We start from the raw sequence: 17,804 nt of genomic DNA on the forward strand, positions 1-17,804 counted from the left end.
CTGCGCAGGGGTCCCTCCCGGGAGCGCTACTCCCGCGACGCCGCCCGCGCCTGCAGTACGGAGCTGCGACAAGGCTCCAAGGAGCCGCGCAGCACGGCCGGAGCTCCGAGGCTCCTGGCCCAGCCCGTCCGCACCTGCGGCGGCGGAGCGGGGCCCTGCCCGACCCTGCCCTGCCCTGCCCTGCCCTGCCCGGGCGGTGGCCCCTCCTCCAGGAAGCCGGATCTGCCGCATCCTTGTCGCCGGGCCGGTCGCGGAGTCCCGGCCGCGCTGGGCACCGACGCGGCAGCAACATGCGGCTGCCGGCCGAGCTCCACCGGCCCCCTCCGCTGCTCCTCGTCCTCCTCACGGTGAGTGCCACCGGCCCCGGCCCAGCCCCGGCCCAGCCCCGGCCGTCCCGGCCGGGCCCGTTCGGTGCGGCGCCGCGGGCTGTGCGGGCAGGGCGGAGGGAGCCGGAGCCGGTGTCCAGCGGTGTCCGGCGGTGCCCGGGTGCTCGGGGCCGGGGCCGCCTCTCGGAGCCAGCCCCCGGCTGTCCGGCCTGGCCCCGCGTCACCTCCCAGCYCCCAGGGTCACGCTGCCTCATGGAGCTGAGGGGCGGCGACTCGTCACATCCAAATGTTAAGCTTTCTGCCCTGGGTTACGATAAATTTCTGGGGTGGAAGAAAGGGGAGGCCTTTGACATCTGCTTACAGATGCACGACTGAGCATAGTGTTGCACTGGCTTACGGAAACAACTGCGTTTTAGGGGTGTTTGTTAAACTACTTTTTCATCTTTTATGCTGCTAAACATGAGCACTGTTTAAAGCCTTTGTATGCCTATACCATGTTGGTGCTGATGGAGAGCAGCAGATCAACACCCCTTTTTTCATGTCTTCTTTTCTCACATCGTAAATTTTGCATGACGTGTTGGGCATTCACAGATGAAGGACTGCGGTTTCTTCAGGTTTTGTGCAAACAGGTGCAGGTTTCATAGGGTTGTGTGGAATTTCTGCAGGGCTGAACTCGTGCAGGGTCCTGTTGAGATCCTGAGCAAGTGAAGACRTACTTTCTCAGTCATTTCTGTATTATTACACTACTGAAAATGTTACGTTTTCTAACACTTGCTGTGTTTGCCTCCCACACTGGTTTTTATCCCAAGATCTGATGGGATGACTTGGGCTAATTAATTCAGATTCAAGAGGGTTTAAGAAAAGAAAARAAGTTTTACAGCTTTAGTGGCTAAGTTGTCCTTCACAACAAAGCCTCTGCTGTGCTGGGAAACTTATATTTAAGTCTCATAATGTGTAACCAATGTGTAATTCTTTCATCCTTGCTCTGTGTCAGAGGTGATGCACATTTAACTCTGCCTTGTCTGATAAAACAGGAAGGGAAGTCCTCACCAAATAGGAACATGTAGGTGATACATTCTCTATGCACCAAGAGAGGCAGCCAAGTGGTAACAGACTCAACCATGATCTGGAAATTTATGGTCTGCAGTCTCTGCCAGGCCACCATCGCTGTGGGGTTGCTCAGGGTTCTTTGCTCCATGCAGTTTACTGGATGAGTCTCCTGAAGGGTTTGTTAGGTGGACTGTAACAGCAGACTCAAATATACTTAATGCATTTTGGCAGCACACGCCTCAAGTAACTCGCAGGGACCAAAGTAAAATCTCCTGAGTACCACTGTGGGAGCCATTTAGCAGATCAGGCACTATGGAATGGCACTAGATCAGCAGAGCTGAAGCTCAACTTTTGCATCAGCAGTTGTGGTGCATTGTGCTTAAGTGCTCTAGGAACATCATGTAAATTGTTCTACAAAGAATTGGTTTTGGGTTTCAGAGCTTACTGCTTTGGGATCCCCACCACAAAATTTCTGCTATTCACTGGAAATCAGATGAACGTATTCATGCACTGCTGCATCTTCCTTAATGAACTGTGTGAGACCCAAGCTGTCTTTGCTGGAGGCTAGTTCCCATCTCTCCATGTTGGATAACCACTGAGAAAATTGAGAGCTGGCTGTGTGTGTTTTGACAGTAAGTGCGTGCATGTGGTAAGCAGTGGTAACACAATGCTTCGTAGTATCCACATGGTAGACTTCTACATTTTGTGATAACCACATGGCATTGTGTTCATAGTATATTACTGTCTTCCTCATGACACAGCCCCCATGTCACACAGATTATGCTGCTTACAAGTACTCTTTATTGTAAGATCAAGAAACAGGAATGATAACTAACCAACAAGAGGCTTAGGATAATTTGTTGCTGCTGCTATGGGCTTTTAATGCTTTTGGAAGTATTTAAACTGAGAAGAATTACGTTGAAAATGTAAAAGAAAGTCAAGCTCTAAAAGATGCTCAAATTAGTATTAAAATTAAGGTTTCTCTCATTGACTTTTATCTCAGTATTTGTGTATGTGTGTTACCCCATCACATGGTAGACACCATACCATGTATTCCAGTGGGCACCAGCCTCCTAAAGTTATTCTGTTTTTAGCCCCTTCGGTTTGCATAGTTTGTAAAATATCCCAAAATCACAGAATATTCTGAGTTGGAAGGTACCCACAATGATCATTGAGTCCAACGCTTAAGTGAACGGTCCATAACAGCATCAAATCCACAACCTTGGCATTATTAGCACCATGCTCTAACCAATRCCCATTTTGTAGACTGGGAAGGAAATAAGGCAGAGAGGAAKGCTTTCACCCTGATGAGGTTGCCTGTTCTAGACAGCCTCAATACTGAGTTCCATAGTGTTTTGTGGGTTGCATTTTGATAGCATTTCATTTGTCCAGTGTATATCAGTGCTTACATGTGTTTATCAGTGTTCAGTATCACTGCACATCTCRCTTGCAGTGTCTTGTTGGATTCAAGAAGATAAAGAGCATTTGGTTGCACTTAAGGAAAGTGGTTTAAGTGACCAGTTCAGAAAGACCTAGGAGCACTAAATAAATCTAGTGATCTAGAGYTTCCCATCTGCTAGCAATGATATCTAGCTTTCTCAGCCAAAAGTTCCCTCATTCAGTCTTCCAGTGTCTGCTCTAAATCAGTTAAGGTCTTGAGGTACATAGACCTCTCTATACATAGGTGTGTTCCATTAACAACTCTTGAGCTCTTTTGTACCTCTAAGGAGGGAGGGAACTGGGGGAAGAACAGTTAAATCCAAAAAAAACAGTTAAATCCAAAACAGTTAAATCACACAGTTAAATCCAAAATCCYCATCTGTAGGAACAAAGAAGTACAGGACTTATTTCTGACTTTTCTTAATATTTGCACCTTCACAGGTCTTGCAGCCTTGATGTTTTTTCAGTGTAGCTCTCAAGGAATGTCAGCATATTCTTAAGAAATAAAAAGCAAAATAGTTTATCATTAGGGAYACTTACTGATCTTCCTATTGGATTGTGGGCAAGGTCTAGTCCTCCAGCTGCACAACACATAATTTCTATGATTAGGAATGTACTAATAACTAGGCCAAACTATTTAAATTTTTTGAAAATCACAGTGAAAAAGTCATCAATCCCAGATAGGTATCCAAGATCAATTTTATTTTCATTTGTTTAAGCTTAGCAAAATTAAAAGTTACCCAACACAGATCTCATTTTGAGCAATCTTAATGACCATCTTCCCTGGTAATTCTAAATTGTAGATATTTTAGACAGACCAGGGGATCTGGCAGAACTGCTGTGCTGGTGGCTGGCTCTCAGAGCTGAGTAATCTCCACTATCCTTGGCAGTGCATCAAGCTGGATGTTGACTGCAGGGCAGAAAGAAAAGAAGCTGTTTGAAGCCTTAGAGACAAGAACTTCAGCATAGAGGATAATCCTGTTGGATATCCAGGCACTCACTATCAAAGTTTATATAGCATACATAGCTGTGGAGACCAAGAACTGAGTAAATGCAGCCTGCTGGTCTTGCTGCTCAGTTTCCCAAGCCCATCTTCAGGACAGGAACATGTCAAAAGTGAAACACTTCATGAATATTAATTCATTCTCACGAAACCTTTGTTGTTATTGCGTCCTTCAAGTACCTGCATGACAGGTAACAAAATTATCTAACTTTTTAAGAAGATGCAGAAACATCAGGCTGTGACAATCCTAGCAAACAACAGTATGATGAATATATGCCAGTACATTTTCATGTACACTCTTAGGCCTGGTCCTAGGAGCCTGTGTAAATAGCATGACGTGTAAGTCGCTATCTTAGACCGGATTCCACTTGCGTAAGGGCTGCAGGATACACCCTGTAAATACAATCTGTTTGTAGAAGCATGTGTAACTTTGAGAACTTGATTTAGGGAAGTCGTTGCCATTAAAATCTTGGTGGCGGCTCTCCAGTAATCCATGTCTACTTGTGTAAAAGAAACTTCATATTTTGAAGGCAAATTATGGTATATAAATGTACTTGTGCGGTGTTCTSTTATTACCRTGAGTRTATAAGTAATCACGTAAACTTAGATTCTCCAGTTAACATGTTTGTTAATGTTAACCATGTCTGTTAACCATGTTTTGGTTTTTTTTTCCAGAACTTTGTGCTGTCCTTTGGAAAGGAGACATTACAGACAACGGCAGTTACTCCACAGTTTCAGAAAAATATGGATTATGTGGACTTCATCCATTTAAACATTTTAGAAAAGAAAGTTCTTAACAATTCTGAGGTCTCAGTTCAATATTTATGTTCTAAGCCTTGTATTGTCAATTTGGAAGCAGTAGCTTCCTCCGAGTTTAGGACTGGTGTACCAGTGTATAGAAGGAGATGGAAAGATGAGAAGAACCTTTATGTTAGCAGAACTCGACAAGTACACTTGAAATTTCCAAGCATCATGGTTTACAGAGATGATTATATCATCAGAAACTCAATAATAGTGCACAGTGTGATATTGTACGCATGGATTAGTCACAAATCAGCTAGCAACTATGATGATGAGCAGAGTGAAGACTACCAAGCTGCAGTTGCCAAGAATTACACATTTTTAGAAGCAGTTCCACCTTTTGAACGGCCATATAAGGACCACAAAGTTTGTYTGCAGTGGGGTGCCAACTATTTGTGGATGCTTCAGGCAAATAGGATACCTCAGTGTCCTCATGAAAGTGGTAGGTGCAATGTCACTTTTTTCCCCCTAGAAAACTAATGGGACACAAATAACCTYTTTAGTAAGCTGGTAAAAATGCCGGCTGGTAGTAAATAGTAAATGTTACATTCAGTGGTTTACTTGGAAAACATCGTTGAGCATGTAATCTTCAAAACTGTGAGGTTAGAGTTGCAAGTTGCTGAAGCCATCCTGTTCTTCAGTCTGTTTTCTAAGTGTATTCAAACAAGTTCAGTCAAAACACATAAATGTGAGTGGAAATCATTCCTTTACCTTCAGAGAGAGTTGTTCAGTCCCTTACTGCATYATTTCAGAGTCAGTTCTGTAGTCCATGCACACATAATTCTCAAACAAGTTATCTTCTTCTGCTTAAGATGATGGCCTCACACTCAGAAATTTATTTTAAAGTTTTTGTAGTTAACTAAACTTTATAGCATCTCATTTTTTTTTTCCTAGAACCATTATGAAGAAGCATTTTAGGGAAAAAAACAGTTTTAAATAAAAAATGGTGTCTTGCCAACAGTATAAATTASTGAAACAACTTTGCTTTCTAGATTTTCTGAGTTCTGACTTGTTTCTACCTGTCTCTAGTTTTATACCTGCTTACAATTTCTTTTGCCCTCAATTCATACTCAACATAGAACCTAAAATGAAAAAGCCCATTTGTTTCTAAATGGTTCTCTTCTGGAAAATCCCATAATGGTATTTATGTCATTTATTCTCATTATGTTGGCRTGTAAATGCTCTGAAGAAGAACAAGGAACATCTTGCTTCCTTTAGGGGCTTTCTAAAATACTTGTTGGAGACAGCATGTGATACCTGACAACGCTGTGAAACATCTGTATTATCTATTTCTGTTACACATTAAATCAGTGTAATAGACAGTAGGAGAAAACAGTATTTTATTTAGTTTTGTTTCTTAAAATAAGTTAGTAACAAATTGCWTGGGGTTTGGTTTATTTTGTTTTTTCCTAGGTGTTTTTTTGTTTGGTTTTTGAGCTTCTCTAGGCAAGCTAATGATGTATCATGGCCTTGAAGATTTTTCTCCTGTTTCTTAGGAAGGGCAGCTTTATCAGTGTTATGACAGGATTATCCATATCAGTTAAGAACAGAATTGGTATCTATGCATACATATAATGTAGAGAGGTACAAATGAAGAGCAAATCCAAGAGATGTGGAGTAAGGTCAGTTAGGCATAACCAAAGATAGRATGAGATTTAAGTAAATAACATAAATTAAGACTTCTTTTTTACTAACTGGTTATTTAAGTATCTCAGATTTAAATAAGTTTGTTCTTTCTCTGCTTCTAATTCCATCTGGAAGTGGGCTCAATTTCATTTTTCATGAGTTATTTGATCCAATACCAAATAAGAGCAACTGAACTTGTGTTTAAGAACCTGTTGAGGGTTTGTGTTAATTTTTAATCTGTTGTGTGATCTAAATGTTTGACTGTAGGAGTATGAGCTAATTAATTATTATCAATGCTTTCTGTCTGTCAGATTAAGAAAGATTGTATTTTGCAGATGGTGTCCAGATTCTTGAATTTATATATGCTTCCAGTGGAGAAAAAACAGGAATTGTGAAGAAATTTGAACAATTTGAAAACAGAGAACTTGAGACAGTCAGACAACATCAGATTGACTATCCCATGTAAGTATAGGCAAAAAACTCAACAGGGCTGTACTTGRTTATTGAAGGCTATAGAACATACTTAAACTCCTGGGCGACACCACAAATTAAAGGAATACTGGCTGCTAACTTGMGAAAAGATGCAAAAGGAACCTAGGTAGCACTTTCTTCTGATTTCAGTTTTGGACAGGCTTAAGCTGAATCTCAGATACTTACAGTATGTGTTAGTGCAATGCTGTGTAAGAGATGTCATTAGTAGGTGTAACTGAATGGCTTAGGTACAGTTAGGAGGGGGAGTTAACTGTTACCTGCTGTCATGATCAGTCTGCTGTCTCATGACTAACTAGCCTGGGGTTTTCTGCATTACAAACAGATCTGCATTTATAACATTGCAGACCAAGAGCAGAGTAGGGTTTCTTGCATGGGCGAGCAGCRTGGAGCAGCTTTATCCTTATAATTCACACTGATTTATTTTACAGCTGACATGCCCTTAGTGATAGAATCCTCTGCCTAGATRAGTCTTCCAGCTTGAGCTCACTCAGTTTCTTTCTACCATTGCTGTGTAAACTCTCCTATTTAGAGAGAAGTACAGCTCCTTAGCCCCTGCACACTGTTCAGTTACAAAGGAATCACTCTCCTAAGGTCATCTTGCTCTGCTATTACCCCCTTCTCAAAACTGTCACAACTCTTCAGTCATATTTTGCAACTTTACAGGAAAAGAGATATATAAATATACCTCCCTTCCACCAGATGCTCTTACCCTGGCAACATTATTAGAGAAGTAGGAAATGATTGCAGGAACTGGAACTTGACTGGTGGTTTGCATTTGGCCTGTGGTCGTGAGAGGAGTGCCAAAGAAGACTTTCCAGAGAGCACAGGTTGCATGCAAATTACTAACTCTCTAAACCATAACTGAAGCCATAAGTGCAGAGCAATTTTTAGATCCTGGTCTCTTCAGGGTGGGTGACAGATGCTACCTTTGCTCACCAGCACAGTTGCATTCTGCTTCTGGCACTGAGACACTCCAGCTCTAGTTTAGAGTATGTGGCTTGAATTTATGCAGATTTTTACCTGCTCCACATAGTTCTTGACTTCAGATGATGTCTTCAGGGTGTGTCGTGGTCGTACAACCTGGGGTAGTTCTGTTAGAGAAAGAAAGAGTTTTTCTTCATTTCTGTGTGTATGAGAAGTGGTTCCCCACTGCACAGAAAGTCAACAGAAGCAGATGGATCTAACTGAGGTACTTGTTTAGTTTGAGTCAGGGATCTGTGAAGAAAAAGAGCCAGAGATGCATAACTTGTTTGAGGTGGCTACCAGTAGAGATCCTGCAGCAAGGGCAGGCTGGGACTGTAAGGGACTACTCAGTTTGGCATTTTGCAGGAGAGGGGATATGAGTCAGCATCGTCCCAAATTCTGTCCCAAGAAATGTGTCCAGAACCGATACAGTCTCAGACTGTCAATGAAGAATTAAATGAAGACTGCAGAATTTGGGTGTGCTGTATTGGCAGAGATGAAGGATGAAAAGAGCAATATATAAGCACAAGCACATGAGCAGTGTTTCTGGAAGCACACTGTTTGCCTGTAGGTCCTAACAATTAATATATAAGTGATTGTGATTTGCAAGCCTTTCTGCCTCACCCGTGTACCATCTCTGAAGGAAATGGTGTTATCAGCTGTTTAAGGTGTAGTTTCCATTAGCGAAAACTTAATCATCCTTACATTTTTTTAAAGGGTGTTAGGCTTTCAGACCCACGTTGGTTTAGTTTAGGAAAAGATACAAGGTAGTCATGTTAAGCAAGTTCTTGAGAGAGAAGCTGACCCATTTCTAAAATATTATAAACAAATATAAATATATACATTATATAGAAATATATACAAATATATAAACAAATATATATAAATATTATAATATTAAAATATTATAAACAAATATTGACCATTTTTATTGATAACAGTAATACAAGAACTGAATATCTCATTCTAAAAAGTCACTAAGAAAAGTGAATTATTTCATYGGGTATGATAATAATTATAGTGCTTTGCTGAATTGTACATTAGAGGTACGATTTTCAAAGTTGTTCAGCATTGACCTAACTGCTGTTACAATATTAGAGAAATAAGTGATCAAATTTCTGTTAAGAGCATGGAAGCAGATTTAGTCTGGCACAGAGGAACTCCTTAAAATTAGATATTGTGGTATAAGTTCTGATTTTAGTGCCTCAACCAGCTTTGAACAGAAATTTCTAAGTACACTATGTTGTTGTGTCTTTGGTTTTTTATTTTGCACTGCTCCATAGTTTGCAGAGGCTCCACCTTTATTTATCCTGTGATATCTCTTTCATACCTACCTGTACTGTTCAGGGTTTGGATTCATTTTTAACTGCTTCTCCTCAGCACATTTTTGGAGTTTACTTTTAGTATAGAAGACCCAGCTTATAGTTTTTACTGCCTTCGGCAATCAAGATAACAAGACCATGCATCTGGGGATTTKGTACTGTAGTCTGTATGTGGTGGTTGGCTCCCATTTGTCTTGGTTGTGTTTTCAATTCCTTGGTGATATGGGATCTGGAAGTAGCTCTGACCCAGCATTCTGGAATTGATTCAGATAATGCTTCCTTACTTACTTCTCCTGTTATTAACCCAAAAGTCTGTGGTTAGAGATCAAAGATCCAAGAATCTTAAGTGTGACTGTTCTGAGCATTTTCACTACAGAAGATGTGTTCTGTTCTGAAGATAATGTGTGTAACAGGTTTGCTAAATTAAAGTGGAATACATTCTTTTCAAAATATATAGAGAGATTTCTCATCAGGAGTGGATTTTTTGTTTGTTTTTGCCCATGCAGGTTCACCGTTTCAATCTGGCTATATCTGCTCCATCACTGTGAAARGGATCTGTGTGGTATACTCTATTTTATTGATTCAAAAGAGATGTATGGTACTCCCGCTGTATTTCTAAATGAGGAAGGTAAGGGATGTTATTAATGGCTTTCAGAAGAGGTCTAATACAGTTTTTATAGATCTGTGCCTAGGAATAACATTTATGAAAATACATTTTCAGACCTATTCTGTGCAATTGATCCCTTGCAAAATACTTATTTTTTCCTATAGTGTCTCAGTAGGAAAGGAGCTACTAAATTAACAGGGAAAAACTGAGAAATAGCTGCATAGCATGTAGTCTTGGCCAGCTTCAGGAAATGTCTTCTTTATTAGGATAATAGCCTGAATTCTACAGGCTGGGAACATACACTGGGTTTAAACAGTCTTACCTCGATGAACAAGCTTTGTTATTATTATTGAAGTATTATTTTAAATTTATCGTAATTCCTGTATACATACAACATGAAAATTTTTGATAATTTGAAGTARGCTCAGAGGAAGCCCAAATCATTCAAGGTCTTGCCTACGTTGTAATGTTCAAGAATCAGTCTGTTTCCCTGATCCTGAGGAAAGTTAAGAGGTAGTAAGRTCTTAATCTTCCAAGGTTTGCAGTAGGGGTCTGTTCTCACCTGAAGAYAGCTGGGAGCTGGCTGGCAAACTCACAGAGGAAATAAACATGCAGAGTTTTAAAAGTGCACACCTGGCTTTCTTGTAATACATTTTTTCCTCCTTCTTTGCAAGTTTGACAACTGACATCTTCCTCTCTGTTATTTTTGCAATTTTCATTTTCTCTGCCTGTTAGCCAATTTCAATGATCTATCCATTATAAACTGGATGTTTTTCTTTGAAGAACAAAAAAAAAGGAAGTTATCAGCTTGATATGAGATTTGCTTGGAGAGGCTTTAGGGCCGGTTTTATTTTCAGTGTTAGACTAGATTATCATAACAGCCTGTTCTGGTCTTAAGAGCTCAGACCATGAGTGCAGCTTCTGCAGGTCCAAAAAGTGTAGGGTAGAGTCATCTGGTACTTGATCATTGCTGTCACATGCCACCAGTTGAGTGCCAAGTGGATGCCATTTGTGTACTGTTCCCTTCTGCTGTTTACCAAAAGTCACAACTGCTTTCCGATGTTTGAGGTCAACTGTGGCAGCCTCCCTGTTTGCCTTAAGTTTAGTCTGTTTAACCCTCAGGCAGTGGGTTTTCAGCCTGTGGTTTCATGTGGAAGCCTGAGCATCAGCATCTGAGCTGTGTGACTGATATGTGGAGCACTGTCTCTGGGACTCTGTGAGAGCTGATGTGTGGCTTAGTGAGTGCCCAGATTTCTGTTGGTGATGAAGAGAATGAAGAGGACAGAATCACTGTGAAAATACATTAGTAAACTCATCCTTGCTGTCAGTGTTTCTGTGGTGTTTACTCCCTTTTTCTTCCTTTCTTGCTGTCAGGTTATGTGCATATTCAGATGCATCTCATGAGAGGGGATGACCTTGCAGTGAAAACTAGCTTCAGCCTTCCTCTGAAGCAGTGGTTTCGACTGGATCTGTCCTTTAAGGGTGGACAGGTATGCTGGCTACTGAATTAAAGATCATGGCTGAYATTTGTATAATTTGATTATGCCTCTGACAAGCTCCTTAATAGCTAAGGCTGAGAGAAATACTGTAAATTGCACATGCTAACATAGCAAAAGAATGAAAAATCTAAAAGTAGAAGTTTTGAGGGGATGTTCAGACTGTTTGTATTTGGGAAACCAACTTTGATTGATTGAGTTGGATTGTGTGCACCCTCAGCAAATTTTCTGATGACATCAAACTGTGTGGTGTAGTCAAGATGCTGAAGGGAAGGGATGTCATCCATATGGACTTGGACAAGCTTGAGAGGTGGGCCCGTGTGAACATTGTGATGTTTAACAAGTCCAGGGTCAGGGGAATCCCAAGCACAAATACGGGGCAGAGAGTAGTGAGAACACCCTGGSGTGAAGGACTTCAGGCTGCAGATCAATAAGAATCATTGAATCATTAAAGCTGGAAAAGACCTCAAAGATTATTGAGTCCAACCTTTGACCAAACACCACCATATCAACTAAAACCATAGCACTGAGTGCCACAACCAGCTGTTTCTTGAACACTTCCTGGGATGGTGGCTCCACCCCTTCCATGGGCAGCTTGTTCCAGTGCTTGACAACCCGTTCAGTCATGAAATATTTCCTAACATCCCATATAAACTCCCATGGAGCAACTTGACACTGTAATAATTGTACCCTGTAACATTTACTTTATTATAGTTAATATTTTGTGCTCTTTTAGATAGAAGTAAGCAGTGTTGGGAAGAATTTGAAAAGACACCATCATCAATCTTTTACGTAAGCAGCATTTTCCCCTTTGTATATGTGTGTATGTGTTCAGATACAGAGAATGGGAGAAAGAGAGCACAAGTTTGTAACTGGGATTCTGATTAATTTTCAAAATGTCTATGGTCTTTTTCCACACTAAGTTTTCTAAACCAGTTTGCTTTACTCTGCTTACATTAAGCACAAGCTGAATATTAATGCCATGAGTTAACACGGGGACTGATCTAGTACTAGAGTCTGATAACCCTCACTAAAAACTGATTGGCAGGTCGRTGACATTAGGATCAGTCCTCAAATGAACTTTTGACCTTACTGAAATCTACTTTTACTGTTGCTGTGACAGCTAGTATTTCACCAAGGAAATTACCTGCTTTGCTTAGTTAGAGAGCAAAATTGCTACCAAAGTATTCTTGTTCTGTCCTTTATTCTAAACAACTGAGTAGTTTTTTAAAAATGGATCTTCGGTTGTTCTCTTTCACTGTAATTTAAGATGAACTCTTTCTTGTGCAAATAATTAAAAAATGCCACTGTTAATAAGAGAACTGTGTAACAGTGAACCACATAGCAGACTTCAGGGTTGTTCCTTCTCTGCTATGCTTTAAAAAACAGAAATAGGTAAGTCACAGGTAATAATTCTAGGAGACAGATAACTTATTTTCATATGCTGATTTTAGAAAAGTGAAATGGAAAGGTGGAACTGAAATAGTTGWGGTTGAGTAATGATGCATAAAATGTCAGAATACTTACAGGTCAGAAAAATAAAGCACCCTGCTGGTTTAATGTTTGTAGACAAGGGCTTTGTTAAATTTAGTCCAAAAATTATCACACTAAATTGCAGAATAGATTTTGAGGATAAACAAATGAGTAAAAAAAAATATTCTGGCAACAAGCTTAAGACTATCAGTTGCAGAAATTCTGAGATACTAATTTCTCCTTTTTCTTTCACAGTACCTCTAGATAGTCAGCTTACTTCTCTTTCGTGTTCTCAAGTTTTAGGGAAGATTTCTATTATGATGACACTGCTGGATACTTTGTTCTTGGAGGCAGTGGGTATGTAAATGGTATTGAAGCATTCTTTGGGCCTGTGAAATACTATCGTCTCAATGTGTTGGAAACAGAACAGGTAAGCACAAGCACTACTTGGAAATGTTTGAATATTAGCCAATTGTGGCTCTATTTTATTTTTTTCAGCTGGAGTTCTCATCAAGTGATAAACTAGCTATGATGCACAATAGTATCTGGGAACATATGTCATGTGATAATTTTCTGTTGAAATCTAGCAATATTAGTTACCATTTCAAGTGCTAAAAGATAATACTTTGGGAAGTGACTGTGTAAAAACAGTGTAAATCTATTTTAATAAGGATAAATTCTCCATATTACTTTGTTCCCAGCGTTTCTGATGATACAGTGTTGGACATATTTAATTAATCTATGGTTTTAATAAAACTGATGGTAAAATTTGTATGGGTTCAGTCAATTTTGGAAATTCATCTGTGATTTTTGGATTATGCTGACCATTTAAATAGACAATAGTCTATTGTGGCCAGCATCAGGTTGTCTGACATACCAATTTGATGTGCCAGATAAGCTGATTGTAGAGAGCCATCTGTTTCCTTTTGTTATTTGTGCACAATGCATCTTTCTATCTGAGCGTACACAGCAACACATACTGGGGATGCCATTTATCCATCATTTGCCTTTTTATAGATTTCTAATCCTCTTCATGACAAAGACATAGTGGAACAAATTGAACTTTACTACGAGAGATGTATGGACATTCAAGAAATAGTTTATGACTACAGATATATTGTGAGGCAAGGCGAAAAAACGCACAGAAGTTGTAAGTGTTGATCTGTGACATGAATTTTAAGYTGTCATCTTTGGAGACCTGTTCTCTTTCCTTTAATAATCTGGATACTGATCATCAAAAGTAAACAGTAAAATTCAGCCACAACAAGAAAAAAAAAATTGTAGAGTTGAGTCTTGTTACTGGTATTTGGAACTGGGGTTTTGTCCTTGCAAATACTTTTGTGTCATGGAATAAAAAATCATCTTGATATGTCTTCTCTAATAAGACAGATGCATAAAGGGACAAAAAAATACTTTCAATCTTTCATGTACATTATGCAATTGCCTTTCTTTCATTTTRTATTCAAAATTACCCTAGAGGAAAATGGGCAGATTTTGCTAGAATGTTTCTGCCACAGTTGCCTAACATTTAGTAATTAACAGGTTTCTACCTAGGTGTCCACTCTGATGAAAGAAGAATGGCATTGCTTAAATGTGTGCTGAAAACTAGCTTATGTTTCTAATTAGAATTCAATTGCATGCATTGTGACCGGAGTATGGAAGGAGAAATCTAAATGTCTTTGTAAGTGGCCTGTGCTAGCTGTGTGGGTTTTTAGCACTGCTTYGTGTTAAGGGTGTGCTCATCATGTCTATGAATTTTTATTTTACTAGAATCTTCCTTTTATGTGTYAGAAACTTATTTTCAAGACCAAAAAGTAAGCTTTCATGTCTTAAATATGTTGTTTTCTCTAGGTTACTATGAAAACTACTATTTGGAGCTGATTCATAAATACGGAGAAAAATCCAAATGTGATGCTTTCATGTGGGGAAAAGAGCTCAGAGAAAAGTACCACACTTTGTTCAAATTGTTACAAGAGATAGATTTCAGTAGTCCAGATGGTAATCATGTTTCTTTTTTCTTCATTGTTCTTAAAYAACTCACCAACATTTGTTGTGTCGTTTGTGTCCTTTGACTTAAGTTCATCTGTTTTACTTTTTTTTTGGTATCAGCTAACTTAATAAAGAAGTGTAATGTGGCTTATATGTTGCAATATACTGCAGATGAAAGGATGKCTTATTAGGTAGAAGGAATCATAGAAATATCCTTATGTTTTTAGTGGCTAGTTACTTTGAGGTGGTCTTTTGGTTTTTTATTSACCCTTCATATTCAATAATACCTTGTGTCTCTAGGAATTTTGYTTGTTTGTATTGAGAATACCATTCAGCATCAGAAATAACAGGATCTGTTTGAGTCTCATTACATAAAGGAGAGGAAATTAGTTCCTAATTTTAATTCTTGCAGTAACTGTGCATTCTATATTTTATTTTTAGTGTTAGAGGATGGAAGTGATACAGTTGTAGAAGTTGGCCGGAGGATATTTGAGAAGGTTGTGAAAGATCTGTCCAGCGCCAATGGCCTCAGCAATCTGGGCTCCTCTGTTCCTCTCCTGGTGGATTCCAGTTGCTGTGGATACCATAAGGCCTCCTATTTCCTTGCAGTTATATTTGAAACAGGCTTCGGTGTGTCTGTGGACCGTATAAAGGTACTATATTTAATATGTTCTGTTACGTCTGTGAAATTAATTACTTTCAAAGGCAGTTAAGAAATGGGATGATCAACTGAATGAAAGAAGTGAAATAGCCTGCAGATCCAGGTGGTGGTTGAAGGGATTCTCTAATAAAGCTACTAATACATACCTTGATGACAGTGGTATCTTTATGAAGGCCTGATGGTGGGAATCTTTATCCTGCTCAAGCAGGACAAGGAAATCAATGATTTAGTAAAAACCTAAAAATGGTAGTAAAAGTGAACAGTATAGAAAGTACTGCTTTTCTTACTCACTGTGGAGCTAGGATGAGTAAGAGCCGTTGAGTCACCCACAATCCTTTGAAGACAGGTAGGAAAAAAGTCTCAGATGAGGCAAATCTAAAGTGGAAAGGTTACATTGTACAGTCAGGWAAGAAGTCTGATTGTAGAGTGTGCAGAAATCTGACACTGAGTATATTATGGTCAAATGGACATGTTTAATCAAAATAGAACAAGTTTTTATTGGAAAAAAAGAACCATTCTTCAGCTGAGCAACTGCAGAGTTTGAGAACTCTTGACCTCTTAGCCAGGTTGCAAATAACTGGAATGTTTCAATGTGATTCTATTGCAAAGTCAGATCAGGGGGAGGTGTTTATATGTCAGGGGAATAAGGCAACACTAAAATTGCCAACAGATAATTGTGATATAATAATACAATATAAAAAACTCATAAAGAATAGCAGATCTGTCTGTTGTGGTTACAGGACACTAAATCAGAAGAACCCCTGACAGGCCAATCAGAGACCAAGCTCACCTGAAATTCTTCAAAAACAAGAAACCTTAGAGAGGAACATTTTTATACCCTAATTATATACACAGTGCTACTTATGGACACCAAATCGTTTCATCATTGGATCTGCTTTAGATAGTGTAGGCAGCAATTTTATATCCAGCACAGATGGGACACCACTGGTTTTTATTACTGTGCAGGTAAAAAGTAGTAGTGCTGAAAATGTTTTTTGGCAATGTGTGRTGCATAGACCAATTAAGATGTACCTCAAGGGAGATTTGTGCTGAAACCTTATCAGCCATAGGTCCCATYCTCCTAGTCCTGTCAGATCCCTAGGCTAAGATTCTTAAATGCTGTTTGTTGGCTTCCATATGTTTCCACTGAATTCAGTGTGAAAACAGTAGCATCAGTGGGACTAGTCAAGTCACAGCTGAGTATAAAAAGTGTCAGAGTATAAACAACACCATAGGAAAATGAGATTACAAAATTGCTGCACACTTAGTGGTGACAGAATAAATGCAATACTTGAAAACTATTTAGGGTGTTTTTATTTCAAGTCTTTCTGTGCAAACATAAGACATTTTAACTACTTTAAGGCTGTGCTTGCTTCTGTAACTGTGTTTACATAGRATAGCTAGTATATCAGCTACCAGTATGAACACTCTGTTCCCCATAAATTTCCTGCAAAGTGCTTAACCTGTGATCTGTGCAGTGAATTCACTCTTGTTTATGTCTGTTGATTTTTGCCAGGGACTCCTGTATAGTTTGGTTGGTGCTCAGGGCAACGAGAGACTTTCTGTGATGAATCTTGGCTATAAACATTACCAAGGCATCAATAACTATCCACTTGATTTGGAGCTRTCATATGCTTATTACAGTAATATTGCAATAAAAACATCCCTGGATCAACACAATATAAAAGGAGAACAGGTAAAAAAGTTACAAGTGTATCTGATTTTGTCCTCTGTGCAAATTATTTTTCATATTCATATTACGTGGCCATAAGATTTTTGTCATGGTTTACAAATACTAGCTCATCTGATTCATGTCTCTGCCTGTGGAAGGGGTGTTGGACTAAATAATCTTTAACAGTTTGTTCCAGCCCAAAACATTCTATAATTTGATGATTGTTACAGAATCCCCCAAATTATATGTAGGTATCATTACTGTGTTTTTTAGGAAAAAGAAATCAAAATTACACTAAAATCCTCAGAACTGTCCACAAGCCARTCTTTCATTAATGTCCAAGCGTTATTCTTGGGCCCTAAATCCTCACTCAGATTTTTAATTATTAATATAATTGGATGTATTTATTAAGCAACTGATATGCTGTTTTAATAGACAAACATCATGAAGTTCCTGCAAATGATGAATTGTTATCTCCTTACTTACACCAGTAACTRTTTAATAATCAACTCAAATGTATTGACTCGATTGTTAAATAGTTATCTGATAAAGTTACAATAATATTATTTTAGAGTGAGCTGCTAAACAGAAGGTAATACAAGTTTATTTGTAAAGAATAGTGGAAGTTGGTTGGTGCTAGAATCCTGGCCTATCAGAAAGAATGATTATTGTACAAAAAAAGGACAAATTTTAATTGCTGAAGAACAAAAAATCAGCAGACTTATCTTGATAAGAGGGCTGTGGGTCAGGTGTTCGTCAATCTTTCTGCCAGCCCTTCTTTATCTTTTAAAAGAGATTTCTGTAAATATTTAAAAGCCTTAAAATGCTTTAAAACATTTCTTTGTCATTATTAAGTTCATTTAAAACCAAAAAAATTGTTTTG

At 39.0% G+C, this 17,804-nt stretch overlaps 1 protein-coding gene and 1 long non-coding RNA gene across 3 annotated transcripts in view; one reads left to right on the plus strand and one right to left on the minus strand.

The window, feature by feature from the left end:
• The first annotated feature begins 226 nt into the window (after positions 1 to 226).
• The window catches only part of SEL1L3 (SEL1L family member 3), a 34,160-nt gene continuing 16,582 nt past the window's right edge, over positions 227 to 17,804 (plus strand). The window contains exons 1-11 of one of the 2 annotated variants that reach the window (XM_057365056.1): positions 227 to 347; positions 4,495 to 5,062; positions 6,582 to 6,708; positions 9,530 to 9,651; positions 11,005 to 11,120; positions 11,863 to 11,918; positions 12,897 to 13,029; positions 13,617 to 13,749; positions 14,451 to 14,597; positions 15,030 to 15,241; positions 16,766 to 16,945. In XM_057365056.1, coding sequence (XP_057221039.1) covers positions 291 to 347; positions 4,495 to 5,062; positions 6,582 to 6,708; positions 9,530 to 9,651; positions 11,005 to 11,120; positions 11,863 to 11,918; positions 12,897 to 13,029; positions 13,617 to 13,749; positions 14,451 to 14,597; positions 15,030 to 15,241; positions 16,766 to 16,945 — 1,851 coding nt within the window. In that variant the 5' untranslated portion in view covers positions 227 to 290. The remainder of the gene's footprint in view (positions 348 to 4,494; positions 5,063 to 6,581; positions 6,709 to 9,529; positions 9,652 to 11,004; positions 11,121 to 11,862; positions 11,919 to 12,896; positions 13,030 to 13,616; positions 13,750 to 14,450; positions 14,598 to 15,029; positions 15,242 to 16,765; positions 16,946 to 17,804) is intronic. The other variant, XM_057365055.1, reaches the window with a different exon arrangement.
• LOC130572981 (uncharacterized) overlaps positions 3,511 to 17,804 on the minus strand; it is a 39,963-nt gene continuing 25,669 nt past the window's right edge. Inside the window, exons 2-3 of the long non-coding RNA XR_008965283.1 lie at positions 7,759 to 7,829; positions 3,511 to 3,726 (exon numbers count right to left, since the gene is read on the minus strand). This is a non-coding gene — a long non-coding RNA (uncharacterized LOC130572981). The remainder of the gene's footprint in view (positions 3,727 to 7,758; positions 7,830 to 17,804) is intronic.

The sequence above is a fragment of the Malurus melanocephalus genome, unplaced genomic scaffold, assembly GCF_030028575.1.
Source record: "Malurus melanocephalus ecotype Western Australia unplaced genomic scaffold, MMel_1.1 scaffold_47, whole genome shotgun sequence".
Taxonomy (NCBI): Eukaryota; Metazoa; Chordata; class Aves; order Passeriformes; family Maluridae; genus Malurus; species Malurus melanocephalus.